The 27,163-nt window shown below is 39.2% G+C and overlaps 1 protein-coding gene across 7 annotated transcripts in view; it reads left to right on the top strand.

Annotated features, from left to right (window-relative positions):
* The window catches only part of LOC103460195 (abl interactor 2-like), a 33,789-nt gene extending 7,094 nt beyond the window's left edge, over positions 1-26,695 (top strand). The window contains exons 2-12 of one of the 7 annotated variants that reach the window (XM_008402266.3): positions 6,650-6,817; positions 10,626-10,802; positions 12,340-12,357; positions 12,871-12,974; positions 16,400-16,555; positions 19,146-19,270; positions 20,461-20,781; positions 21,624-21,782; positions 22,230-22,310; positions 22,432-22,614; positions 23,431-26,695. In XM_008402266.3, the coding sequence (XP_008400488.1) occupies positions 6,650-6,817; positions 10,626-10,802; positions 12,340-12,357; positions 12,871-12,974; positions 16,400-16,555; positions 19,146-19,270; positions 20,461-20,781; positions 21,624-21,782; positions 22,230-22,310; positions 22,432-22,614; positions 23,431-23,606 (1,668 nt within the window). In that variant the 3' untranslated portion in view covers positions 23,607-26,695. The remainder of the gene's footprint in view (positions 1-6,649; positions 6,818-10,625; positions 10,803-12,339; positions 12,358-12,870; positions 12,975-16,399; positions 16,556-19,145; positions 19,271-20,460; positions 20,782-21,623; positions 21,783-22,229; positions 22,311-22,431; positions 22,615-23,430) is intronic. The other 6 variants (XM_008402267.3, XM_008402268.3, XM_008402269.3 and 3 more) reach the window with 6 other exon arrangements.
* The last annotated feature ends 468 nt before the right edge of the window (positions 26,696-27,163 follow it).

Here is a 27,163-nt window from a genome sequence, read left to right as displayed (position 1 = left end):
ATAACCCCCTCATAGATAAATGACCGTCCGTCTCTTATTATTATTCATATTTCCTTTCTGCACATGCAGCCCACTCACAGCGTCGGCTAAAGTTTTAAATGACATTACTGGGTGTGTGTATGAAATCTGTAACACATCCGTTCTTGTTTTTCAGTGAGATGCTTTCATTTCAAGCGCTGATGTATTCTGATTTGATCTAAAATTGAGGAAAATAAAAAAGAAATTCAATAAATATATTCTTTACCACCAACTTGCAGGCTTGTTAAACGGACAGTATCATGTAAAATCAACTATTTTGAGCTTTTCATCATGTTATAATCTTATTCCCTAATCAAAAACATACCTTGATTCTTTCATGCATGTTTGAGAAATCCTTTGATCTCCATGGAAACCATTCAGCTGTTCAAAACACCGCCTTCAAAATGAAGCTCCTCCTCGGAGCTGCAGCTTCCCAGCTTCTGGACTTCCACCTCATAGAGCAGCCTTCCCCCATGACTCCCCCACTCGGCTCCTTCAGACTAGCCAGCAACAATTAGCAAGCACCTGATGGAGGTCATTAGAGGAGCTACTTCTCAGTGCTATGATGGTAAAAACTTTGCTAAAGGGCTAATAGAGGAGATGATTTCCTGAAAGTAAAGTGTCTGAAAGATCAGGAGATTTTATAGAGACGGAGGCCTAATTTCAAGGCATTAAATTGTGATGTGAAATTTCAAGTCATATGTAGCATTTTTTCTAACAACTGAAAGTAACATAGTTATTTGATTATGCTGTAAAATGGCACTATGTGCCCAGAAAACAGATAATACTGCCCCTTTAAAAATGGTCTGTGGGTTTCCTTTCGTCGTCCTGTGATGTATGGTGTCTCTGGAAAAGCTCTACTGTGACTGTTTTGGATGTGTTAGCATACAACCACAGTTTCCATAAACCACCAGAAAGAACTGTGCAACAGCTTTGAAATATTCATTTCTCTTAAAACAGATCAACAAAAGACTAAAAACTGCCCCTTCCTAGAATAAAATCCTTTGAACATATTGTGCTTTCCTTATTTTTGCTCTGTTTTCTTGGAGCAATAACAAGGAAAGGAGAAAGGAAAGTCAAGTGCTATAGATCAGCAGCCTCCCTCATCTGTTAAAATAACACTGAGACAGTGTGAGAATGTATTACTCCCACTGAAAATGGGTCAGAGGTGTGTACTGATGCTCTGATTGTTGGTGGAGGAGTCAGGCTGAATTCTGAGATGTTCTATTCCATGTTTATTATCCAGAGTTACAAACAAATAAAATAAATTGTGTTTCTTGCAAATCACACTGTCTCCCCCCCTTCGTTGTTTTGACAGTACCGTAGACCCGCGCCTATTCATGGTTCAGTGTTCACAGATTTTTCCAAAAACCACCAAATCGTAAAAAAAAAATGGCAGAGACATTAATGTTCTTAAATGGATAAGCTAAGTGATATCTATTTAAGGATAAATGTTTTCATTCAGGAGAGTTGGCTAGCTGAAGTGTTAGTTAAAGTCCCTCTGTTATGTCTTTGAACATTTGCATTTCAGTTTGGACTATTCTTAAAGAAAATGTGGCCTTCTTTGTTCGTTAAGTTGGTGATTAGCTTTTATTAGCTAATATTTCAACTGTTTGAAGGAGGCAGCAAAACTCAGATGATAGACCAACACATTGACCAGGTTTCTTCAGGAACTCTGATACCAATCAGGACATCTATAGTTCAAATAACATGACACTATTTACAATTCTTAAATCTTATAAAGACATGATGTCTTTATCAAAATACACTCTTATTAGGGAGGCAAACAATTAATCAACTTTCAATTACGTGTTGATTTAATGACTTATTAAATTAAAAGTAGTTCCAACTGATTAAGTAATGACATACTTTCACACCTTCTTTTAGTGTTGTATTTTGGCCGCCATTCATAAGAGGGCAGCACTGGGCATCCTTTTGCGGAGCCAGTTGATACAGAAACAAAGATGGCAGGGCCATACCAGAACAGCAAAAATAAACGGTCCGGTGTTGGATGCAAAATGCACTTATGCGGTTCTGTTTTGAAATATAAACACTTGACAAGCTTCTTTAGTTCTCACCTTAATACAGCTGACTCAGGGAGTTGTTAAAATATATTTGGTTGGTTGTTGTTCCAAATGTAGCATTTTAAGAAAGATGTAGCCTTTTCTGTTATTTAAAGATGGCCAACCATCTTGATACAAGAGAAAACTTCAGGAACCAGGCAGCGCAGTCATTGGCCGAGAGTTTATTGTTCAGACACGTTTCTTCTGTCTGAGGAAAATGGATGTCACAGGCCATTAACCACATGATCATTACAGCACCTCACAAAATAAACAAAAGTTACAAAAGCTGTTTTGTGATATAGACTCTACTTACATTTAAAGAGGTAGTGCACAGAGAAACAGAAACGGCTGATTTAAAAGTTTTCAATTTCTTTGTTACAGAGGAATTTATCTGTTGGAAACTTGTTTGTGTTTTACTTAAACCATAACAGTAAATCTTTATAGTGTATACATATATTTGAGCTGTAAACCGTCTGTGACATGCAGAGCAAGGGACTTTTCCTTCTAAGGTAAAAGCAGCCAGTAGGCTTCTGGTGATTGTCAACACTTCGGCAGGGTAAGTGGGGTAGAAGATGCACTTGAACACACCACCAAGCAACATCTGCCTAGTGCCTACCGAACTTACTGTAATCTCAAGCACACGTGGGTTATAAAGCAGAATAATAGTTTAAAGCCAACCAGCAATTATGCCTCTGAGAGGTTTGAAAACAAAACCCCCCAACAAACTTAATGTTTTCGAGCAGCCTATTCAACGGTGTGTGACTAAAAAGCAAGAACAGATCAGATCTCTGAAGGATTTTTTTTTTACACCTATGAGTAGGGGAGGCCAATACGGACTTAAAGTTTTTATCACAATATTTTGTTCTGCTGTTCTGGTAACAATAAAAGTGACAGTGAAAACTGTTATTTAGTTTTTTAGTTAGTTGTATTGATGTGACTCCATGGCAGAGCAATCAAAGCCCCATAAACTCTTAATACTGCTTTTGGCAAAATAATACACCTTTGCACTTTTTTAGGACACCACTCCCATAAAGAGTATGATTTGTATCAATAAACTGAACACAGTATCTGTATTCAGTCATACTTTTGAATTTATTGGTATTTCTTGATACTATCCTTGAACATAGAAAATAGTAGCAATAATCCAGACATCATGGACAGTTTTAGGGGATTTTAAACATTATTAATTAGAATTTATCGTGACAATGATAAATCAAAATTCTTACAAAAAAAAGTATCATTATAAATTATAAACAATATAATAACAATTAGGTTCTAATTAGTTTCCATTAGTGTGATGCAGGACTTGGATTTGCTGTAGAGCAAAATCCAATTCTAGATGTTTGGATAAGTTTTTTAATCCTTATTTTGCTTCAAGATTCCATTTTTCGTACCTTTTCATAATTCTTGTTTGACCCTTTCAAGTTAATATTTAAGATCTATATTTTATTTTGTAGTTTTTTGTTGTTGCTGTATTTTGATGTACCAAAATGCCCTCATATGCATTAAAAATGCAGCAGGAAACATCCAGATGGTGATTAATAAACTCACATATGTCTTCATTAAAAAAAAAGAGGTCAGAGGATTCAGAGCATGCACACGAGTCCGTGTAAATCTAATATGATTCATGTATATGAATTTAGTTGGAAATAAAAATCTGGGTTTATTAACGTCGGTACATGTGCGTGCGCGTGTGTGTGTGTATGTGTGTGTGTGTGTGTGTTGGTCTGCCCTCGCCTTAGGCCTAAGAAGGCAGCGGTCCAACTAGGTCAGTGCTAAAGGGACGTTAGAGGTCTGATAGGAAAAAGAGGGAGCTGTGGAGGAGATGTAAGGATGTTGTCATCAATTTAGGGAGGAAAGGAAATAGAAATGTTGAAGAAAAAAAGCTTGGCAGACCAAAATTAAAAACTGAGATAGAAAGACAGTTAAAGGATTCCAAACAAGAAATTTCAACAACACATAAGCCTTCACTACAGATTTACCTGAATGTAAAAATAAATATAAATCTTACGGAAGGACATTCTGCCTAGGGACTAAAATCAGCCAAAATTTTCCCATCACACACTGCAGTACTTTCAGCCAACTTTCAGCTTCTCAAAAGAGAAAAGATCATGTTGCTATTATTACATCTGTATGAGGACATGCACTTATCAGCCAAAAGAGTGCAACCAACCGCCTAAAACTAAGTTTGGCACAGAGACATAGAAGATAATGCTGCATTGTCTTATTAAGTATTTCACACTGTTTGATCACTAAGTGTCAAGAAACTTCCATCCGAGGGTCACAGCTCTTACCTAACATGTAGCAATTAACCAATTAACCTATCTCAGTGTTAATTCATCTCACACTATGCTATGTGCTTTACTCCCCTCAGCATGCCAGATGATTGAAAATGAAATCGAAACTGATGATTCCTACTTTTTCATTAATATTTCTCTTTTTTTGACCACTTAGGAGCACTATTGAACATTGAAAACCTAATTTCCGTGATGGTCAGTTTATCCTTAAATATGAGAGTAATCTAAGTTGTAAAAGTGCATTCACACCAGCCTTGTTCAGCTTGTTTTAAATGAACTCTACTTCCTTTGCCCAGAGATTCCGGGTCGTTGGGGAAAAACTCTGATACAGACCAAAAATTCAAACTCTGGTACGCCTAAAAACCCAGATCTTTTGGTTAAAGTGAGCTCTGGTGCGGTTCGAATGTGTATGTAAACGCCAAGCAGACCGGAGACCACTCTAAAAGCAGGAAGTGGATCATAGCGCAAAACATTCTGGGTTAATACAGCCAAAGCAAACGCACAAAAACAAGCACTAGCAGGAAAAATGGCTTGTGGTCTTTTACCAAATACAATAGAGAAATCCTGCAACTACTAAAATCTGACGCCACTCCATTTTTTGCTTACATTTCGTGAAGGACAGTTGCGGTCAGTGTTTTTTTTAGAGGCTTCCATGTCGTTTCTTTCAGTGGTTCTTGGTGCAGCGCCACCACAGGCGAGGAGGTGAACAGGTTTTTCAAAGGGTTTGGTTCTTTGACACAGAGCAGTGCGACAGCTAAAGTGCGAAAGCTGAAGATGCAACAAATGTTGTAATTTTGGTCCCCATTAGAACTGGACTGTCAGGTGTGAAAACATCCTAAAAATAACATAACCAGGCCTGATGCAGCAGGACACTGTGAATTCCACATCCTTCATCCCAATATATACTAATCACCAGGAGAGTGTCGATGTCCGCTACTGTGAGTCATCTCCATCGTACAGTGAAATATTGTGACGATGATATCGTTTGATTTTCTCCTCATGCCCACTCAATGTTAAAATCTCACCATAATAATGTAGCTCAGCACATATCCAGGAGTGACTTTCCAGATTCTCTGCAGCCAGAGGTTAGAAGGAAGCAGCACAGGGATCAAGTGGCCGCTTTTTTATTTTTAGTTCACATAAATTCTACATAGAGATTGAGGGAACTTGCATATTCACAGAGAAAGAAATATTTGGCAGTAACATCTCAACCATGTTTGAGCAGGATTATTTTAATGAGCAGTCGAGCTCGTTTGTTACCCGTAGAGGAATTTTAATGCAGCCAATTATAAGGCTTTAACTGCCCCCGTGTCTGTATGACCTCAGGTAGCACTTGGCTTCACCACTGGCGGTTCGCCTGCAGAAAGTGGAAGCTGCTCCTAAAGCGACTGACAGGACCAGAAGCCGGGGCAGATTGAAATGTTTTCGGGAGCTGTGGTGTGGCTCAAGAAGCGTGGATTTGGGGTCTGACTGCGAATGTAGGGCAATGGGTCATCTGAAGTCATGACACAAACTGGGTGTGTGTGTTTCCTTTTGCGTTGTCAGTTATCATCTTTCTCGTCTCTGTGCGTCTGCGCACACACACACACATGCACGCAAACACACGTAGATACACATTTGGGTGTCAGTGTGTTTCTTGTCAACTTCAGGCATGAATGAATTTGCGCTGACCTATATTGTGCTTGAGCACACATACGCACACACACACACACACACACACACGCAAAGATGGTATTTCTGTACTTATGAGGACTGTACATCATATATTTTCCAAACATCCACCCAGCATGATTTCTTGAAACATTGAAGCTATTGCTTTTGTTTTGAAGGTTTGTGTTAAAGTAGTGATTAGTTGTCTCAGAATGGTCTGAAATTCTCCTGGTCCCAAATTTAAGGATGCTGTCAGACACACACACACATCCTCCACCAGCCTTGATGTTTATGTACATGCAGACCTTGGATGATTTGCACTAAGCAGTTGAAACCAGAAGTTTACATACATCTAGAGATGCAACGATCCGATATTGAAAGAGAATTTGAGATCAGGTATCGATGCAAATGTGACCGATCCATAAGGGCAGATCTATGCAGTGTAATTCTATGCTTTGCGCTTTATCATTTATTTTATATTATGATGTTTAGAACTCCTAATTGCACTTTCTGAATCATTTGAAAGACTTGTTGCAGTTTATCTTTGTTCTGTTTTTTTTTAAGCTGTTCGTCTTGCCTGACTCCTGTCCCAAATCTGTCTCCTGTCCCCTCCGTCCACAGTCTGCAGACAAAGAGCAAGCACTGGAGGAGACCAAGAGCTACACCACCCAGTCTCTGGCCAGCGTCGCCTACCTTATCAACACGCTGGCCAACAATGTGCTGCAGATGCTCGACATCCAGGCCTCGCAGCTCCGCCGCATGGAGAGCTCCGTCAACCACATCTCACAGGTCTGGTGGCGCTAAATGAAGTGAAAAACATCACAGTCAGGAAGCGAATAGGAAATATCCATTTATGTGTATGTATCGATATGTGGAGCCTTCTAAAAATATTCATACTCCTTGAGCGTTTACACATTTTAACTCCCACTTAGGCCTGTCACAATATAAATCAATTAATAGCAAATTAAAACAAGTTCAATAATTTCCATTTGCACGATTCTATTTTCTCTCTATTGTTCTTCTTTGAAACCAAAGAAATGTCGCAGCATTTATGAAACATTGATTTTTGGAGAACATGATGAATAAAGCCATACATGGTTCTGTTACCCGAGGAAAAGGAGTCGTGGGTGTAACCATGTCATAATCATGTATGCATGCATGAAGGTTCATTTATGTTAGCCTCTCTCAGGCTGAGTGGAGCAGCTCTGAATCTATTTCTGAACTTTGTACTTAATGATCAAAATAACCATTCACAGCCATCAAGAAGCGGCTAAAGTGCAGAAACATGTTGTCTTTCTTTACATTTGCGTGCAAAAAGCATGATTAGGATGCATGTTTGGTACAAGCTATTTCTCTATTGAGACATTTTGTCGTTTTTAAAAGAAATGTTCTTATATCAGCTGCTTCTTTAATATGGTAGAAATTTGTGGAACTTGTTTCCAAATTCAAAATAGCACCTTTTGTAATTTTATGCTAAGCAGATGAAACTCTTAAACAGATTCCGGTACAGTCTGGAATTAAAACTCAGTAATTAAGATTAACAATAAGATCTACAATAAAGTATTAGGTCAAGAATTTTTGTTTGATATGAGAATAAAGTTACATAATATTAGAAAAAATATGCAATTTTACTAGAAAAACGTCTTAAAATTAAGAGAAAAAGACATTTTAATGAGAAAAAAGCTTCCAGAGTCATTGAGACCTGACATGACCTGCACAGTCGTTTCCTCAGTCGTTTCAAAGTTCTGCTGCTGATAACAATTTGACGGTGATGTGTTAAAAGGTGAAATATTTCCTGTGAAAAATGCTCAACATTCCTCATTTTAATTTTAATTTTTTGTTATTATTCATGTTGGTGTTTTCATAAAGACATGACTGTACCCTTGTTATGTTAAGACTTTATTGTCGTATTTTAAAAGAAACTCGTACTTTGGCCTTGATATTGTCATCACAGTTTTATGTTTTTAGGCTTGATGTTTATTTTGCGAGTATTGATAAGTGATCGTCTGAATACATCAGTGGTTGGTTAGTCAATTTAAACACCTGATGATCTGTCAGAGAGGACATGTGGGTCGCAGCATTTCTTATTTTTTTAACTGAACCAAAACACACCAAATTCCACAGCCCATCTAGATGCTAAGGTTGTCAAAGTCAAGCTAGCATAACCAAACCACCTCTCTTTCCATTGCTATAATTTTTTAATTAACATTTTTTCCTGACTTTGTTACCTAGTTGTCGCACTGTTGAGAAGTAATAGCAAAGCACTGCATCCTTTTTTCTTGTATATATCACATGTACATTTAAGACTTAACACATTATGTTGACAACTTGACAGCTATAACCAATGGTCGTCATCGTCAGCTAGCAGCTTCTTGCGTGCGTGACGTCACGCTGCAACGTGTCCATCAAGAGTCAGTATCGCCACTTTTTTATGAATGCCAAATCCGAGGAGATAAAGCACAATTTCCCATTGTGTTACTCAGCTGGAATATGTAAGCACCCCCTCCAGTACAGTCATAGGTGTGAAGCATCACTAGCGATCCAGAGAGTTACACTGTGCTGCACTCCTACACAACAGCAGCTCTGTCAAGTGCATTCATCTCAGACAAACCCAGCCAGCTTCCATAAGAAAATAAGCCGAATGTTAGGAAAAGGCTTCGGTTGAAAAGAATTAGTGCACCGAAGATCGCTTAGAGGAATTAAGTTGTACTTCTCAGCGGTACAGAGGGTCCATTCTCCCCCTTAGACCTCCGAATTATCGGAGCAGTTTCCATGCAGCCATAATGAGATGCTTCTCTCTGCTTGTGTCGGCCCAGGCTGAGGTTGCACGTTATAATCACCACTTTCTCTTCAGAAAGACACTCGCATCTGTTATGTAGGCGAACACTTCGCACTGTGAGGCTTCTTCGCATTCACAAACACTAAGATACTCTTATGTAACGCATTTAGCATTTTATGCAGCTGCAATCAGCCAAGACATTATTCATGCAACATCAGAGACAGCTAAAAAAAACAGCCATTGTTAGGACGAGGTCCAGTGTGTGTACGGCATAAAACTTTGGTTTTCTGTCAGTAGCTGGAGGCAAAAGGGACTCAGTGTTTTGTGTTTCTTTGTTTTAAATCTTATGCTTAACAGTTCAGCCCAAAATTATTATACTAGTATATTACATCAGATTAAAACAAAAAACAATTTTTAAAAACATAAATATGGGCTTAATGAAACATGTTTAATACCTGCCTAAAGGTTGTTATTTTCAAAAGACGCTTTTAATCTGACAGCTTCGCCTCATCTGAACATATATTATAATTTATTGGATATATATATATATATATATGACTGTATTGATGCTCATAAGCATTGTATTAAAAGCAACAGATTAACTGTTCTGCTGCTTTCCTAAATGACAATGTTTTGAATTCATATCTTGGAGATTAAAATAAAACTTAAAATAAAACTTCCCAAAAAATTTTACACTTTTCCAGCCTCATCATGTCATTGAAAATACCACTCTTGTCGTCTTTCTAGGTAATTAACTGATCATTTCATAGATATTAAGAATATAGACATTCATCTTGATCATAAGATTAAACGAGGCCTTAGTAAGAAGCTTCACCTGTCATAGTTCTTGTCACCTAAGCAACAGTCTCTATGGTGACAAAACGCTGTGTTGTCTTCACCTTATCACTCTGGTCTTTAACTCTCATACATACCACACAATACAGGTTTCCCAGCAGTCCTTCTGCTTGCTCACCTAAACAGAAAGATGTTGGCTACCGATCCGCTGGCAGATGGTCAAAAACAAAAACACAGCAGTCTGTTTTGTGACGGTACATGTGCTCCATGTTCCGTCAACTGCATAGTACACCTGGTTATCCAAAGATGATGGACCCAGTCAGTCAGTCAGGTCAGCTGGCCGCCTTGCTGTTGGTCATACAGCTCTTCTGAATAATAGGATGTCAATAATTGTCCATACATTATCAAAAAAGTATTTGTTTTTTTCTCAAACATGTAAAAGTCTCCTCATGACATGCGATACCAAAACAAATTTGACTCTTCCTTGATCCTCTAATCATTCTATATGAAGAAGCATTTTGTCGTTTCATGTACTCTCAACAGACCAACCCTATACAGTGGTCCACCCGCATACGGTGCACACATGGATACTGCTTCCTGTAAATAATTTCACTCGATAACCAAGTATCCGTCAGCGTGGATTTCTCTTCTACTGACTCCCAAGCTCCACAGCCAGGCTGTCATCCATGTTAGGACTTCTCCAAAAATATCCACAGTGTGAGAACACAGAGCAGTGAGAATTTCATTCTCACACTGAACACTCTTTGGGTTTTGAACAGCTGGTGAGGAAATGAGGGAATCAGTGATTCCAAGGGAAGATTTGAAGCCAAACTGCCTTTCTGAGAGAAAGAAATATCGAGTTCAACTCAGAAACAAAAAATGACTTTGGGTTCTGTCAATGTTTTGGAGTGGTAAACACAGTTATTGCAACATATAGCCACAAGGTTTGTGATCTGTTGGGATGATCTTTATGCATCAAAATCACAAGAAGTCCAACTATCGACTCTTTGTTCCTCCTTACAGACGGTCGACATCCACAAGGAGAAGGTGGCGAGGCGTGAGATTGGCATACTGACCACCAACAAAAACACATCCCGCTCCCATAAAATCATCGCCCCAGCCAATCTGGAGAGGCCGGTGCGCTACATCAGGAAGCCCATTGACTACAGCGTGCTGGACGACACTGGACATGGAGTCAAGGTAGGTGGCAGCAATGAGCTAATAACAGCGATTGATCGTGTAATTAAGGTAGTGGCAGACCGTAAAGATCTGTGATGGTGGCCAGTTTCTCTGAAACTGAAAAATAAACAAATTGGAAGTTATTGTATTGGGTTTTATTTTAATTGAGAACATGATAGGAAAGCTTCAGAGCTCCTCAAGGGACTTGGAGGGGAAAAATGATTCCAACGTACTTTTGCGAGATCCTTCTAAATGTTTGAAATGAAAAATCAAGCTGTGTTTTAAAAATCTATAAGTCTCCTTTATAGGTGTGTGTCCTTGTCTGTGGTTTTTATATGTGCCATAATTAAGCCTTAAATATGTAGCATAAATGTTGCATGAACTCACAGAAGTAGTTTAGGATTTCACAAAAGTAATTCGGAATTTTGTAAAACTTTTGGTGATCTTGCAAAATTTTTACGTGATCTCGCAAAAACACTTGAGCATCTCACAAAGTTTTTGCGTGAGCTCATAAAAATAATAAGGGACTTTGTGGAACTTTTGTGTGAAATTGCAAAAAGTAGTTTGGGATCTTGCAAAACTTTTACGTGATCCCACAAAAGTAATTTTTCAGTCTTTGAAAGAAATTGTTAAACTTTAACGCCAGCTTGCAAAAATTTTTAAGTGATCTTACTAAAGCAATTCAGGATCTTGTAAAACTTTTGGGTGATCTCGCAAAAGTCATTCGGCATCTTTGCATGAAATCGGAAAAGTTTTATGTGATCCCACAAACGTAATTCAGGATCTTGCAAAACTCTTGCAAGTACTTTAGTAATTTTACTAAAGTACTTTAATATCCCGCAAAACCTTTGCGTAATCTTTCACAAAAGTAATCCAGCATTTTGCAAACTTTTGCAGAATTTTGAAAATGTTTCTCTAGATCAGGATCCACTCTTTTCCTCCATCTGCTTTGGGGAACTTAGTGTAAACCTCACAATAGATCATTTTCACAGTGTTTTTAATTTCAAAATGTTCACAAGATTTTTTTTTTTTGTGAATGAAACTGAAGCTCAAACTTTAAAAAGTGAGATGCAAGACAGCGACTGATGAAATACATCAAATGTTACCTTTCTAAAACGGTTTTAATCAAAACCAGGATGTTTTGGTTAAAACCGGCTGAAGTTCAATTTGTTTTGTCTACAGCTTATATTTTTTTTCTTAAGTGTTTCTGCCACCCACTGGTACAGTGTCACCCTGGGCAGAGAACCGTCCTAGTGTATCACAAATGATGAAAAGTATTCCCTTGGGCTGTATTTTTATTTATCTATCTCTGTTTTCAAAATGATTTATTTAGCTGCACGCCTCAGTACCACTGCAACCAACTACAACCAAACTAAAGAATCCTGATCTGTGTTTCTCCGTCTCAATCTCTGCCGGTGTTTATCTGATTCTCTCTTTCTGCCTTGCATTTTCTGTCTGCTGCTTTTGCATGATGCAGTTGCTCTCTGTCTAACCCTTAGATAAAATGTCTTCTGTTTCCTTTTCCTCCTGTTCCATCTGCTGTCACTGATGTGTTAAGTGGTTGATGAGGTTCAAGGTAAGAATCTGCAACACACCTACACACAGTACAGAGAAAATGCATCTGATGTGTCTTACCTGGCGATGGTAGAGGATGTTAAAAGCTTTATTTTATACTCCATAATGTGTGTCTGATGGTCATTCAGAACAAATTGTGTCTTTTTTGCATCTATTCCAAACTTGTTTTATTTAAACCGGTATACAAATACGGATGTCGAGATTCTTCTTCTTGTAGTATTGTACATCCTTAATGTCCTTTTGTCTCTTGTGACAACAGGACAACAGAGGGATGTTACTATGCTGGCAAAAACTTGATGCTAATTAAGGAAATGTGACACGGTGGTTCACAAAAGTATCAAACTTCTGGGGCTTCTTTGCATTTTTCAAATGTCAAAATGTTTTATTGGGATTTTCTTTGGTAGACTAAGACAAAGAGGTGTATAATTTTGAGTTTTAAAATAGATTTAGGTTATAATAAAACAAAATCTGTCCAAACTAAGTAGTTTTGATAGAGAGCGTGTTTGTTTCTCAGGTAAATGGCCAGCAGAGTCTGAAACTTGGAGGAGGTCTGTCCCGGACTAACCCCCCGACCCAGAAACCACCCAGCCCTCCAAGGGCGGGGAAAGGAATCTTGGGGTATGTACACCTACTTCCACTTTGTTTACTCTCATCCAATATATTTTCCATACTTTCCTGTAAATTATTCAACTTTGTGACTCTTTGTGCTCTGGAAGACACAAGGTTAAAGTCAGATGAGATGGTCAACTTCTCTTGTGCTTTTCTTTGGAAATCTCTTAGAAACAGGCCGCAGCTTGCGCATATTTAAATTTCTCGTGAAAAGACGGGGGTCCTGTGACGAGGTTATTACAGATTTGAGCTGGCAGAGGGAAATCTCACACACGCACACACACACACACACTTGCACTGAAATGCAGCGCTCTGAGGAATAACGTCATCTGTTGTGAGAGCTTGTTGTGTTCTTTGCCCTTAAACATCTAGGTGACCAAGCTGTTTTTATCCGCCTTTTGGTCTTCTTTTCTCTACCTGTATTTTACTCCTCTTTCTCCTACACTATAATTGTATTTTTTTATATCCTGCAGTTGTTCCCTCTTCTTTTATCCACGTCACTTTTGTCTGCATCTGTCACTTTAGAAGCGGATATAATTGTTGACTCTTCCAAGCTAACTGCTACTCTGACCGAGGAAACAAAAAACCCTCATTTTCCTCTTCTGAATCAAACCAAACCTCAAACACTGGAGCAAAAGCTGCATCTTGGTGTCTTTCAGTGTCACATTTCATCACACTGCCACCCAGACTCAATATATGATTCATATACCAACTGGGACACTCTTCATTTGGGAATTGTGCTAAAAACAAACAATCGGCAGCCAAAATACAAAAGTTAAGCCTTTGACATTGTTTTCACTGTCTGTCTTTTTTATGTTACCACCCTCCTTCAGGTCCTTTGTTTCTGTATGTTCTCACTGACAGTCAGACTGCTAAGCTAGATGGAGACGTACATTGTTATATTGTTCGACTCGCGTCAAAAAATACACCACAATTATGAGAAACAACTCAGGCTGGCGGCGTCTGGTGGGCGTTTAAACCAGGAACCGTAGCTTTGTTTTACCAGCAGGGCCCTGAAAATTATCCATCCAACATTTTATCAGATTCTTTTGCAGCTCCAGCTGTTTTGTTATGGTCATTAAATTACACGCAGATTTCTGAAGCCAGTTGGTTTCACTGAACTTTATTTATCAGATCAGAGAGGGTTGGACACAAATGTATACCTCAGTTTTCAGGTTTTAATTTGTGAAATATTTCTTAAGCTATACATTGTTTTTCTTCTTTAAAGCTGGAGTATGTAACTTTTATAAAAATATGGTTTCTCTTTTTACATATTTGTTAAAACTGTCACACAGTAGAACATGAGGCAGATTTTCCGTGACAAAATCGAGCTTTTTCCCTGCTGTTCTACTGCCATCTACAGAAATGCACCACAGAAACAACCAATCAGAGACAGGAGAAGGGTCTTAGCGCTGTCAATCAAGCTTGTGTATACCCTGCTACACATCCTCTCCCATTGTTTCTGCTCCCCAGAGCGGAGCCTGCTGTGAATGCTAAGACTAGTTAGCATTAGATGACGGCGGATAAACGGTATTCCTGTAATATAAAGTTGCTTCCCCATCATCAGCAGCTTTAGCACTTTGTACACGAGGTTGATTGACAGTGCTAAGACCCTCCTTCTGACTCTGATTGGTTGTTTCTGATTGGTTATGTTAGATTTCTGCAGACGGCAATAGAGCAACAAGGAGAGGGCAGAAGGAGCTTGATTTTTTTCACAGGTTATCTGTCTAATACTTCAGGACGTAGTGAGAGCTCTACCATATTACATACTGCAGTTTTAAAGGTTGTGATTGTAATATGGCAGAGTGTGAAAAACTGTATACATATGGAGCCAGGCAGGCTGAGCTGCCAGAGTCAGCGGGCGTCTCCTCTTGTCTCTCTCTATGTTCCTTCCAGTTTCCTGTAACCCGCTGATCAACCGGCTGTTTCACCCTCAATCGACAGAGTTAGTGGTTAAATAATAGCATAACAGCAGAACCTTTAAAGCAGTACGTCCCATTAAGGGTTGTGTTGGTGCTTCATGTTGTGAAAATGGAGGTAATCTCCAGCTTTCTGTCCATCAACCCCTCTCCATCTTCACTGTTTGATCCAAAGTGCTGTTTCTCGGAGCTGCGAACAGAAGCAGCTTAGCGGTTGGTCAGAACCGTGCCAACGAGCCTCTCTCATCACTCCCCATAGACGGGCAGGGACAAACGCGCAGCAGAAAGTCGGCGACATGCTGTCGACAAACCGCTCCTTCTGACAGCACACACACTTTTTTTTTCTTCCCCGCATTAACTAACTACAGAGAGGAACATTGAGTCATTTTTGTATATTCTGCATTCGTTCTGTTCCAGGGAAAAAGCTCCATTCAGCCGGGATTAAAAAAACTTGGTGAGCTTCAGAGATCTAGAATAGAGACACCCACATGGCTGCTTCGACACTGTAGCTGATGGATGTTTCTTATCCTGCCTGAGAAACGCTCCATTCATCACCAGCTTTTACTTCGGCTAACAATGAGTCCTTTTGTTTGGCCTCATGTTTGTTCAACCGTGGGTGCAGAGTTTTTAACGGACTCTGTGCTCATTATGTCTTGAAATTGTTTCCTTTTTCATTTTTAATTGTGTCTTCTGAGTTTATATTGATGCCTAACTTAGATTTTTTTTGGGGGGTGCAGGGGGTTCAACGTGGGAGTTTGGTTTTTGTGAATGTGTCATTAAATTCCTGAGTCTTTTTGTTCTGCTTTTATGTCCTACATTTCTACAGTTTTGCTGTGCTGCAGGAGTAATTCTCTAAAAATACATCCCCACCTTTAAACTTGGCGGCTTGACTTTTCTTTTACAGCAAGAGGGAGTCAGTTTCATTTTGCTGTAGTTATTATTACCACGACTATTAAACAGCAGGAGCTATTAGAGCTAAATACTTACTACAACTTTTCTTAAGGGTAAAAAAATCAAAAACAGTGTTGTGCAGCGCCCCCTTGTGGCTCCTTATGCTGGTGTCAAACTCAAGGCCCGCGGGCCAAATGTGGCCCTTAGAGTCCATATACCAGATTGTATTGATCAATCCCACCGTTTTCTTTTTTTTTTTGTAATTCCTTGAAAATTCACACAAAATCAACAGATCTCTGCAATTTTTTGCACTATTGCATAACTATGAGTAAACAGGCAGTATCACTAAAACATAAAATTCTGAAAGGATGGATCAATGTCACAAGATGTTTGATACTGTTTAATTTTAAGTAGTACTTATTGAACTTATAGCTATTTATTAATATTTTAGCAGTTTGTTAATGGGTTTTATCAGTACACTTTGGCACCACCGGCCCTTTAAGAACATGATCTTGAAATGGCCCGAAATGAAAATGAGTTTGACGCAGTGGGACAGACGACCAGCGCTGCAGGTCTGTTTTCATGTGCGAACCTCTTCCTCACCTTTACGTCTTGCACGCACAGGCACAAGAACTCCCCCTACAGGACACTGGAGCCGGTGCGCCCTCCCGTCGTGCCCAACGATTACGCCTCAAGCCCGACAAGAAACAATGCGGGTGCTGGACAGCTGCCGAGTCCGGTCCGCACCGCCACCCTGAACCAGCGACCCCGAACGTACAGGTAGCCGGGTCAGAGTTCAGACAGGACTCAAAGACCAGCGGTTCCGATACGCTGCCTCTGCTCTTGCTCTACTAATCCTACAGTTCTTTTTTGCTCACAGTCACGTTCAGTTTGGAAGCAGAGATTTAGAGATGGTTTGAACCACAGATTATTGTGCTTTTATTTTAGGCACAATTTATTTTAGTTATAAAAAAATGACTTGCAGTATTTTGGAGTAACTCAATAAGTTAGCACATCCTCAAAAGTACATTTATTTCTTAAATTCTGTTTATTTTATGTACATTACACACAGAGGAAATACTACAAACAATTATTTGTTACTTTTGATGATTTTAGTTTTCTGCTAATGAAAACCCATAATTCAGTTTCTTGGGGAGTGAACATAATCACTGATTCAGCTCATTTATTTCGATCAGGGTTGGACTGATAAATTGGCCAGCCGATAAATTCACCTCTATTAACGAGTCACCCCACTGTTGCCAACTCAGCGATTGTGTTGCTATATTTAGTGCCATTTCAAATAAAAAACAGAGGTGTCGACCTAAATTGGAATCGGCAGGTCAGACTTTTTAAAGATCGGAACTCGACGATTGGCCAGAAAACTGCAGTCGGTTCATCCCAAATTCCATTATACTGTAAGTTGGTGCAGTATTCCCAAACTAGACTGGCATGTGTTGAATAAAACATTTTGATAACTTTCTGCTTCACCTGAAACTAAATGTTGCTTTTTAATTCATCTTTCTCAGCATCTTTCATGTTTTTACGCCTCAGTTCCTCCATTTACAGCTGAGCTACCCAGTTAGCACTTTCACTGAACATGAGCAAACATTTTGGATTTAACACATTCACATTTTTCTGGACACATTTTATCAGAAACTTTGCAGCCACTGCAGTCATAATCTGTAAGTGGTTGAAACAAATAACGCTAACATGTGGACAGATCTAGGAAAGCTAATTATTCATCCACATTTAGGATACAGAATCTGATCCAAAGACATTTTACAGAAAGTCTTGAGACTCCTGTAAATGTTGACATCATCTTTGCTCATGACTTCTCCGTCTTCCTGTAGGATTTTGCTTTCAGCTTGGTTTCATCACTCCGTACCACGGCTTGCTTCTTGGCTTGTCTTCTTCTTGTCTGCTGTTCACTCTGCTGCTTTTGCTTCTGGTTTTTTATATGCAAAGTTTTTTGTGTTTAAATGTCATATTGTGCTAACCATCTGCTTACATCAAACTAACTGATTTTCTTTGTTTCTGTGGATTCATCTTCAGTTGTGCATTTATTCAATCTCACTGATTGTTTTCCTCAATTCTAGCAGGAAACATATTTTGTTTAGTCCTTTATAGTTAGAGCAGAAAAGAAGTGCTTTGATTTTGGAAGCAGTTGTCAAAAGGAAAACTATAATTAAATTTCTGGCACTTTTGTAGGTCATTAGTAAGAGAGAACTATTATGTTTTTTTTAATTTTAAGCCAGTGAATTGTGATAAAACAAATACCACAAAGACTTGGGTTTTTTCTGTTTGTTGTGTTTTTACATCGTTATCCTTTAGAACGACGTGTCTGGATGAAGGATGGGGTTTTTATTTGTGTAATTCATTCACTCATAAGTACAAGTTTCCAAGTTCAATGCTAAAAAAATTCAAAGAAACTTCCCCTGGAATTTGAAACTCAGATGGAAATGGTTTTTGTCTTCGCCAGCATTTGTTTGAACGGCAGCGTTAGCTGCTGGGCTTGTCCTGATGCTCTAACACGGTTATTTTAAACAAAGCAGAAAATAACATTTTAAAGTCTCGCCTCCAACATAAAACAAAAGTCTTTAGTCAGAGGCCACATTAAATTTGTTGCGAGACTGATTGCTACTGGAGATTCACAACAACCCTTTAAAGATACTTTGATGTGAGTTATGACAATATTTAATTTCCCTTTGGAATACATGAAGTATTTTGGTATTAAAATTACTTTACATCTCAGTTAACTGTTAGATATTTAATTATATGCTTGGTAAAGAGTTGACACCACATAAAGCAATGCAGTGGTTTGAGAACATCTAGAAATAAAACTTGCCACATTTTACAAAGTGCATCTTAGTGTAAGTTATTTTTATCTGATTCTCTGGTTATGTTTCTTCCTTTGTATATTTATTAGATGTAAATAGTTGTCAGCTCTTCTTCCCATATGATCAACACATTCTTTCATCCTCCGGCTTTGAACCAATCAGATTGCATGTTCTTGTCTTGTTGCTTCATTTCTTCTTTGCTGCCATTAACCTGAACCTGCTACTGCTGGACTTCCTCTCTACAGGCTTCTGTTTGTCATCCATCGCCATGCCAACTGTCTCAGGACGTGCAGTTTTTACTGCTTTATGTCCTGTCTGAAACCTTTTTTGAAAAACTTCACATCGCTAAAAAAGATTAGCAGTTTTTAATAAGCAAAAATTTTGATTCCAGTTCAAATGTGGATTAGTTTCACGTATTTTGTCCGTTCTGCAGCTGGAACACACCTGTCTCCACAGCACTGATCTTCCTCTGTTTGCATGTGCTTTTGTGTGTGTGTGTCTCTGTGTGTGTGTGTGTGTGCGTGTGTGTGCAGTGGCAGCAGCGGAGGCAGTCACCCCAGCAGCAGCAGTCGCAGCAGCAGCAGGGAGAACAGTGGCAGCGGCAGCGTGGGCGTTCCCATCGCCGTGCCAACACCATCACCGCCCTCCACCTTCCCAGGTAACAGGACACCTGCTTAATGTCACAACTGCATGGGACGACATGTAGCTGAATTGGGCTGAAATGATTAATCGCATTAATCGTGATGAAACAATTGATAAAATAAGCGTCAACTAATTTAGTAATGGATTAATCGTCTACTGGAGTAGACTTGAAAAAGGCTATTTTCTGAAAGAATAACATACTGAAAGCAGCAACTAAGGTAAAATTTACCAATATATACATTTTGCATTTAAGATTAAAAAAAGCACAACTGTGTTTATATGTTCTACCCAGAACTCCTGAAGTAGCAGTTTTAGCTGCCCCACCCCAAACAATCTGTTATTTAGTGTATTATTTTGTTCTTCCTTGTTTGAATTGTAAATTTAACAATCATTTTCCTGCCAAAATAATTAGCTTTTGTTTTCTTCAAAAGAAAAATAAATAAATTAGCACCAAGCCAAAAGAATAAGTCTTTCAATGGGAGAAATAATCAAAGATTGAAATTCTTTAATTCTGTCCTACCTAGAAGAAGAATCAAGCCAGTTGTCAAGGGGCTCTACTGCCCCCTAAGGGTCACTGGCAGCTCAACACTACAAGGAGAACTTTAATATAAAATTATCTTTACCCTTCTGCCCAGACCCAGTTTATTTCCACTAAATCTTTATTCTTAAGGACACTCAAAGGGATTTCTCTGTGTGATAGTCTACAGGTTCTGTAGTTGGAGTATCTACACATAAGATTTGGTACCAAAACAAACCGCTGCAGATGCAGCTGTCGTACTCAGCCAGTCCTGCAGCAACATCATCCATAATAACAGGCTTTAAATTTTGTCATGACAGGACTATTTCATCCTGTATATTTTATGGGGGTTTTCCCTCGTGGTCTTTTCTGTCGGGCAAAAGTCTGAGTCACTCTCAGATATCATTGTGTTCTAATACTAAATAACTTCTAACATACCCTTACTTGCTAGCTAGCATCTTCTTTGCATCTATCATGGATTACTGCTAATGTACCACCAGTTGGCTGGACAAAGTTTACACACTTCTGTGGAGATGCAGGTCTTAACTTTCAATCCTAATGGTATTAAAAAGTCTTAAGTTTGAGTTGGTGAAACCTACAGAAACAAAGTCTTTATTCTTCCATCACTCACTACTTTAACCTTCTTTCCTAACTGGCTCCTCTTTCTCTTCCTTCTCCTCTTCCCCAAGTCTCCCCGACTGCTGGACCGTCCAGCTCTTCCTCCACAGCTCCAAACTCCTCCCCTTCTCCCTCGCCCACCCCTTCCTCTTTCTCCTCTTCCTCCTCCACCACCACCTTAACCCAACCTAATGCGCCCCTACCACCAAACTCACCCGCACACCAATCCGACTCGTCTCCTCACACAAGCTCCCAAACAAACGTACTGAACACCAACACCTCCCCGCCTTCAAACCCTTCTCCCAGCACCTCTGAAGGCCAGCCCCAGCTGTCTTCTCTTCCTCTTCCTGCTCCTCCTCCTTCACTCTCCTCCTCTTCATCACCTGCTGAAGGTGAGTGTGTCCCAGAACACTTCAGTGGCCCAAACCCAAGTCTTTTAAAGGGTGTTTTCATACCTGACAGTCCAGTAGACTTGGTTCATTTGGACAACAAAATTGCAACATTTGTTGCATTTTCAGATGTCAAACGAAACAAACCCTTTGAAAAAAAACCTGTTCCCCTCCCCACCTGTGGGGGCGCTGCATCGAGAACCACTGAAGGACACGACACATGAGTGGAGTACAACATCCTTCTTTGTAAAATGTTGTCAAAAATGGAGTGGTCTCTTTTCTCGTTGGTAAAAGACCACAAAGCATTTCTCCTGCTAGTGCCAGACTCATGCCTTTGTTTTGGTTTTATTTACCCAGAATGCCCTGCTTTTTAGACCACTTCTTGCTCTAGGAGCGGTCTCCGGTTTGCTTGGCATTTGAACCGTACCAGAGTTCCCTTCAACCGAACCGAGATAAAGTATTTTTTTGGGCCCCACTAGAGTTTAATTGCGCGTTCACACCTTCCCAAACAAACTGAACTTTCTAGACAAACAAACTATAGAGTTTGATTAAAGCGGACTAAACAGGGTTGGTCTGAATGCACCCTTAGTTTGTTCTATGGTTAACGCTCTTCACATCCATTGTCATTAAGAGAGACAGCAGATAAAATGTGATCCTTTAGTTGCCTTTTTCCTCCTCATGAACTTCCTACACATATTTGGATAAGAATTGTGCGTAGTTGCTTTCACTACCAGAAGAGGGAGACAAAGCTTGTTTAATCCACTCCAGCTTCTTTTAAGTAAGAAATGAAAGTTTCCCTCAACATTTCTAAAGATTTGTGACAGAGTTCCTCTCTGCTATGCCAGGTCCCTTTGTCCCCCAGTTCTACAGTATGAACCGGCCCCAGCCTCGACAACAGACCCCACAAGTGGGCGGGTCACTTCCATATCGCCGACCCCCTTCTGTGAATGGTCAGCCGATTGCCAACCACGTCAACGGAGGACCCTACTACAACCAGAGCCCAGGTCAGCCTTTCACTGGAGGCAACACTCGAGTTTACTTATCGCTGAAAATGTGACAGAAGGATGTCTTTGAAACCTCATTTTGACAGTTTATAAACACTGATTCTGTATAAATTAAGTCCTAATAAAGCAAAAGTCTAATTCTTTAGACCACTTTATGCAATTACAGGTAAAACCAGACCAAACTTCTCTTGCTTTAGGTCAGTTAGAACTGTGTATGTAAATTTCTGATTTCAACAATATAAACATAAAAGTCAATGAGAAGTTTCTGGTTTTAGTGTAGTGGTAAATTTGATTTACTGATAAAGTTGGAGCTCAGATTTGGGAATTTGAATCAAATGGATATTTTGTCTTATTTCCAACTGTATACTGGATTTGAAATGACTAAATCTTCTCACCAGTTTCACACTGGTAGTTTGAAGTCCTAATTGACTCCTGATGTGTTTGCAGCCTCGCCTCCGCCCCCATCGCTCCTGCAGTTCACCCCTCAGCTGCCTCTTATGGGTTTCGTTGCTCGAGTTCAAGAATCTAGTGAGTCTAAAACTGTTGAGTTTTGGTTGTTTCACAAATGAACCGACATGAACCGGCTTGTGTTTGTTCACTAATGCTGATGGTTAATCGTTCATTCTGTAAAACATCGCTTCACCAACAGTTACAGACGGTCCTCTTCCTCCTCAACCGTCAGCAGACACGCCTTCGGGGCCGGATGAGACTCCGTCCACCCCGAAACCTTCGGAGGACGGACATGGTGAGGAAGACTCTAAAGTAGTGGAGTACAGCGATCCGTACGCTGAAGAGGACCCGCCATGGGCCCCCAGAAGCTACCTGGAGAAAGGTACGTCACAGAAACACACTCAGGTTTGGGATTTCATACCTGTTGGGTCTATTTTGTCACATTAGCCATAAATCCCATTTTATAACAGAGTTATACTTTTACCATCCTCACCATATTTTTATTCTTCGACAGAATTACTTTCAACAAAGTGGATTGAACACAAGTAGCTTTTTTTTCCCAACAGTAGCTGCATTTCCATTGGTCATATAACTGCGCAAAATGGAATTACAAGAAGAAATTTACTTAGTGGAAACATGGAAATTTAAAAAAAAGATAGTTTTTCAATACAAAGTTCTTGCTCTAGGATGATGCGGTTTGTTCGCCGTATCAAAATTAGTGTATTTTGCAAAACTGCAACCAGCTGTGTTCCCATTGACCATTTAATTGCACAAACTGGAATTTCGAAAATAAATTTGCTTCATGGAAACGCGACAATTTCTAAAAATCTTGTTTTTCGGTATGAGGTTTTTGCGCTATTGAAATTTCACAAAACTACAATAGGAACAATTGTCTTGCATCACATAAGTCACATGATCAACCGCCTGATGTTATGACTGGTGAAAATGACGTCAACAGGAAGTGATAGGAGGATGACGACATGTTTTTGTAATGACTTAAAATGTGAACAAGCTTATCCAAGAGTGATTTTATTTGCGTTTCTTACTTAATGGAAACACCGCAATTGTGTGATTGCATTTTTTCCAACATTATCAGAATGTCAACAAAGTTTCCCACACATTTGTGACGGTAAAGCAGCTACTGCTACAGTACAAAACATATTTACTTGTTGACGTTTTTTTTTGTGTCGCCCTCCAGTGGTGGCTGTGTATGATTACACCGCAGACAAGGAGGACGAGCTTTCCTTTCAGGAAGGAGCGATCATTTATGTTGTCAAAAAGAACGAGGACGGATGGTATGAAGGGGTGATGAACGCCACCACCGGCCTCTTCCCAGGAAACTACGTAGAGTCCATCATGCACTACGCCGACTGAGACCTCCTGAGTCTCGCTCACAGGCGAAGTTCATTTAATCTGTGGCTCACCTGCTTCGAGCAGTGAAGGTGAACTTTGGTCTGCTTTTTATATGTTCCTCCTTTGGGTTCAAACTATTCAATTCAGTTGGATATTCTGATTATTTATTGGACTGGGTTTTTGTTGGCTTGTTTATAAAGTGTTTTAATCTCCCAGATTATCTTCAAAATGATTCTGTGCGCTCCATTTATCTTGGGTGAATTTCAGGTGATTTGCTGGTCATGTTTTACTAATAAGTTAATAATTTGCTTATACACAACATGTTTTAGCTGTGAGTAAATCCATTCCTCAGAATGCTGCCGTTTCTTCATTCGCTCCGGTTTAAGTGTAGAAAGAAGCGTTTTGGTCGTACGGACGCCATCAGAATGTTTCCAGAAAGTTCCTACTGCAAATAAAAGCATAGTAACGCAAGATAGCGAGAAGGCAGTATGGAAATACTCCTGAGAAAACTTTTTCCTCCACGTTTCCCCGTTATATTGGTTATAAATTAGTGTAGAATTAGTGGAATAGATACACATGGCAAAAAAATCTTCTTGGCCTTTCCAAAAGTTGCATACTGTGCCTTGCAAAATTATTCATTAACTTTTTCACATTTTGTCTCGTTTCAACCACAAACCTCTTTGTCTTTTTGTTTAGATTTTACTTCATAGACAACCAAAACGTAACGTGTAATTGTGAAGTGTGATCGACTTACCCTGCTGCACTTTTCCTTTTCTATTTAGGTCTAAAAGTAAAAGTTTGCACCTGTTTGGCCATTGAGTTTTCAACACTTTAGTCTGATGAGGCTGAAACAGCAGAGCTGTTTGCTGGACCTTTTGAAGGTGTGTGAGGAGGATCTGTTTAGTTTGTGTCAGATTTATGTTTCCTTAGTATTAACTTTCTAACGTAACTTTATCATATGTTTTTTTTTGTTTTTGGTTTTGTTTGTTTTTTGCATTTTGCCATGCGGAGAGTAAGTGCCAAAGGACAAAGGAAAAGATATTTAATGACTATTTTGATGGGGTGTTTTTCTGTCTTGTGAATATTGAAAACAGGAAGATTTTACCAGCTGAACCAGAGACAAAATGATTCATTTTTTTCCACAATTTCCACTGACTGAGGTTATTTTAACTTATATTTTTAAATAATGATTGAAAAACACATTAGATCTTATAAAGAAGACCTCGTTTAAAAATGTATGGGATTCCATTTTTTTTCTTCCTCGTCTTCCCTCAACTTTCTGAGGCTCCCTTAGCGCCCCCTGGCGGGACACGCTTTAAAAAACGCTGGTTTACAGTAGTGACTGTTATGACGGTGTTTTAGGGCCAAGATGGATAGAAAACAAAGTACCATGTGTCTAAATATATAAATAAATAAATAAAAATCTGACATTGGAGATTAATCTCAGAAATTTTCTACAAAAACTGTGTACATTTCTGAGTTTGAAAAGGCTGAAAATCAGCTTTTAAAAAATTAAAAATTTGATTGATTTAAAAAAAATTCTAGAAAAAAAATAGGACATTTTTGAGTTTCAAACGTTGAAAATTTTCTACTTTTGATGCTCAGAAAATTTCCAAAAAGTCAAAAATGTTTGACTTTTGAAATTCTCTCAGATTAAGCTGAAAATGTCTGAATTTTTTGACAGGAATTTGCTCCTCCCTTTTTCTATCTACAGCGGCCCTAATACTCTCATAGACAATTCAATAGATAAAATCACAGAAAAAAACTAATTTCTCTTTTTGCTGTGGGACGCCCTGTTGGACTAGTCCTCCATGTAAAAGTGACATCACGCACTTCAACTTAGCAGACATTTCCAGCACTTCTTGCAACCAGGTTCCCTCGCACACTACAAAGCAGAAAAGCACTCAAACAATAAAATACTCAAAGTGGAGAACCCCCCCTTTACCTTTACAGGCAGGAAGCCACCGTTTTAGTTTATTCATATTGCAATAAATCAAAACATGTGAGCCCAGATTTGCAATCCGCCGTCAGGCCAACAGCACATCAGAAACCTTTGGTGATGGACGCCATGTTTCAGACTCTGAGCCGCCCCCGTCTCTGTGGTTGTGAAGTGAACCCAAACAGTTTGCCAGGTGGAGATTCTGAACCTGTCGCCAGTTTTAAAGTTTACAGCGTGACTGCCTGCATGCCTGATATATATATATATATATGTCATAATATCTGTCTTTGTAGTGTTTTTTTTCCAACTGTTTTACCGCCTTGTTTTATTGTCTGGTTCTTCATCTGAAGCGTTCTGTTGTTGTGCAGTTGTGTGTTTTGTTTCCGTGCCGGCCCTTTAACGGCGCTGCGGAGGGTTTGGACTTTGCAGCGTATCAAAGATGGAGGCGGATATTTTGTGCCAAATGTACGTTTGTGTGTGACGTGACGTGAATGCAGGTGTCTGTGTGTGGATCAGAACCAAACTTGTGAAGATGGACCTTTTTAAAAACAATCTATCCCTGTGCAGTGTTTCAAGAGGCACATTTTAAAGCGAAACTAGAAAAGATGACTTAAAATATCTATGAGAATCTGTGCACATTGTGACATCACAGTGTCGGAAGGAGAGCTTATCTTGGCAACTTTGCTTTTCCTGCAGCATCCCTTTAAAGAAAATGCCGACGGAGAAATTAGCTGTGAAACGGTACAGACTCCTTCAACAAATCGGATGTTCCAAAGTAACATGTTTTATCTTGGAAATGTTTCCCAGGATCTCAATAATCATATTTTAACCTGTGTATGTTATCTTTTGGATCAACACTAAGCACAATTTCTTTGTGATTTGAAGCATTTTTGAGGAGATTTTTATTTTTTTGACGTGCACTCACTTTTTGTAAAAGACTGAATTTGGACTGAAATGAAAAAACTATAAATATTTTGCTTCATGTCTTCGTACCTTGTTTAGTTTTTTGGGGAGGGTTTCTTTCTGCTGCGTGTTTTCCGTGGTGTTCCTGCATCTTCCTAGTGGAACGTGTTCTCCGGACAAGCTTTCTGCTTTCAAAACGGAATCTGAGCACACTGCTGTTTTGTAAGACAGAAAACAAAAGGAAATTACTAATAAATGTTTAAACATCCTTCCTCTTTTCTTGTCACTTTCTTGCACATTTACTGTCAGAAAATAAACTGTTATTTCTTTCTTTCTGCTGATAGTCAGAATCCACTCAGTATCAGTAAACTTTTCAGGTTTAGTTTGTCACCTAAAGAGCAACGGGTCTTGGTCACTTCTTCTGGTTTATTTGCCATTTTGTTGTAAATAATCACCTTTTCTTTTTTTTATCCAAATGGCTTGTACAGAGGTCTACACTCATATTATGTTTATTCTACTACAGAAAATTGCTCAAGTTTCAGTTATTTAGGGAGTCATTTGTGAAGAAGACCAGGGCAGATAGGAAATGATAGATTTCATTAAAGATTGTCAGCGATTATTTTGAGTCAAGGCATCATAAACAGACAAATATCCATTATCGTAATGTGAAACATGCAGAATAAGTGTTTTTATTCATTTTACCAGTGGCCTGTATGTACAAAACTAATCGGCTGGT

Source organism: Poecilia reticulata, chromosome 2, assembly GCF_904066995.2.
Source record: "Poecilia reticulata chromosome 2, P_reticulata-male-v2, whole genome shotgun sequence".
In the NCBI taxonomy this organism is placed as follows: Eukaryota; Metazoa; Chordata; class Actinopteri; order Cyprinodontiformes; family Poeciliidae; genus Poecilia; species Poecilia reticulata.
Note: the sequence above shows the minus strand (reverse complement) of the source record. Positions and strands in the feature narration are given on the sequence as shown.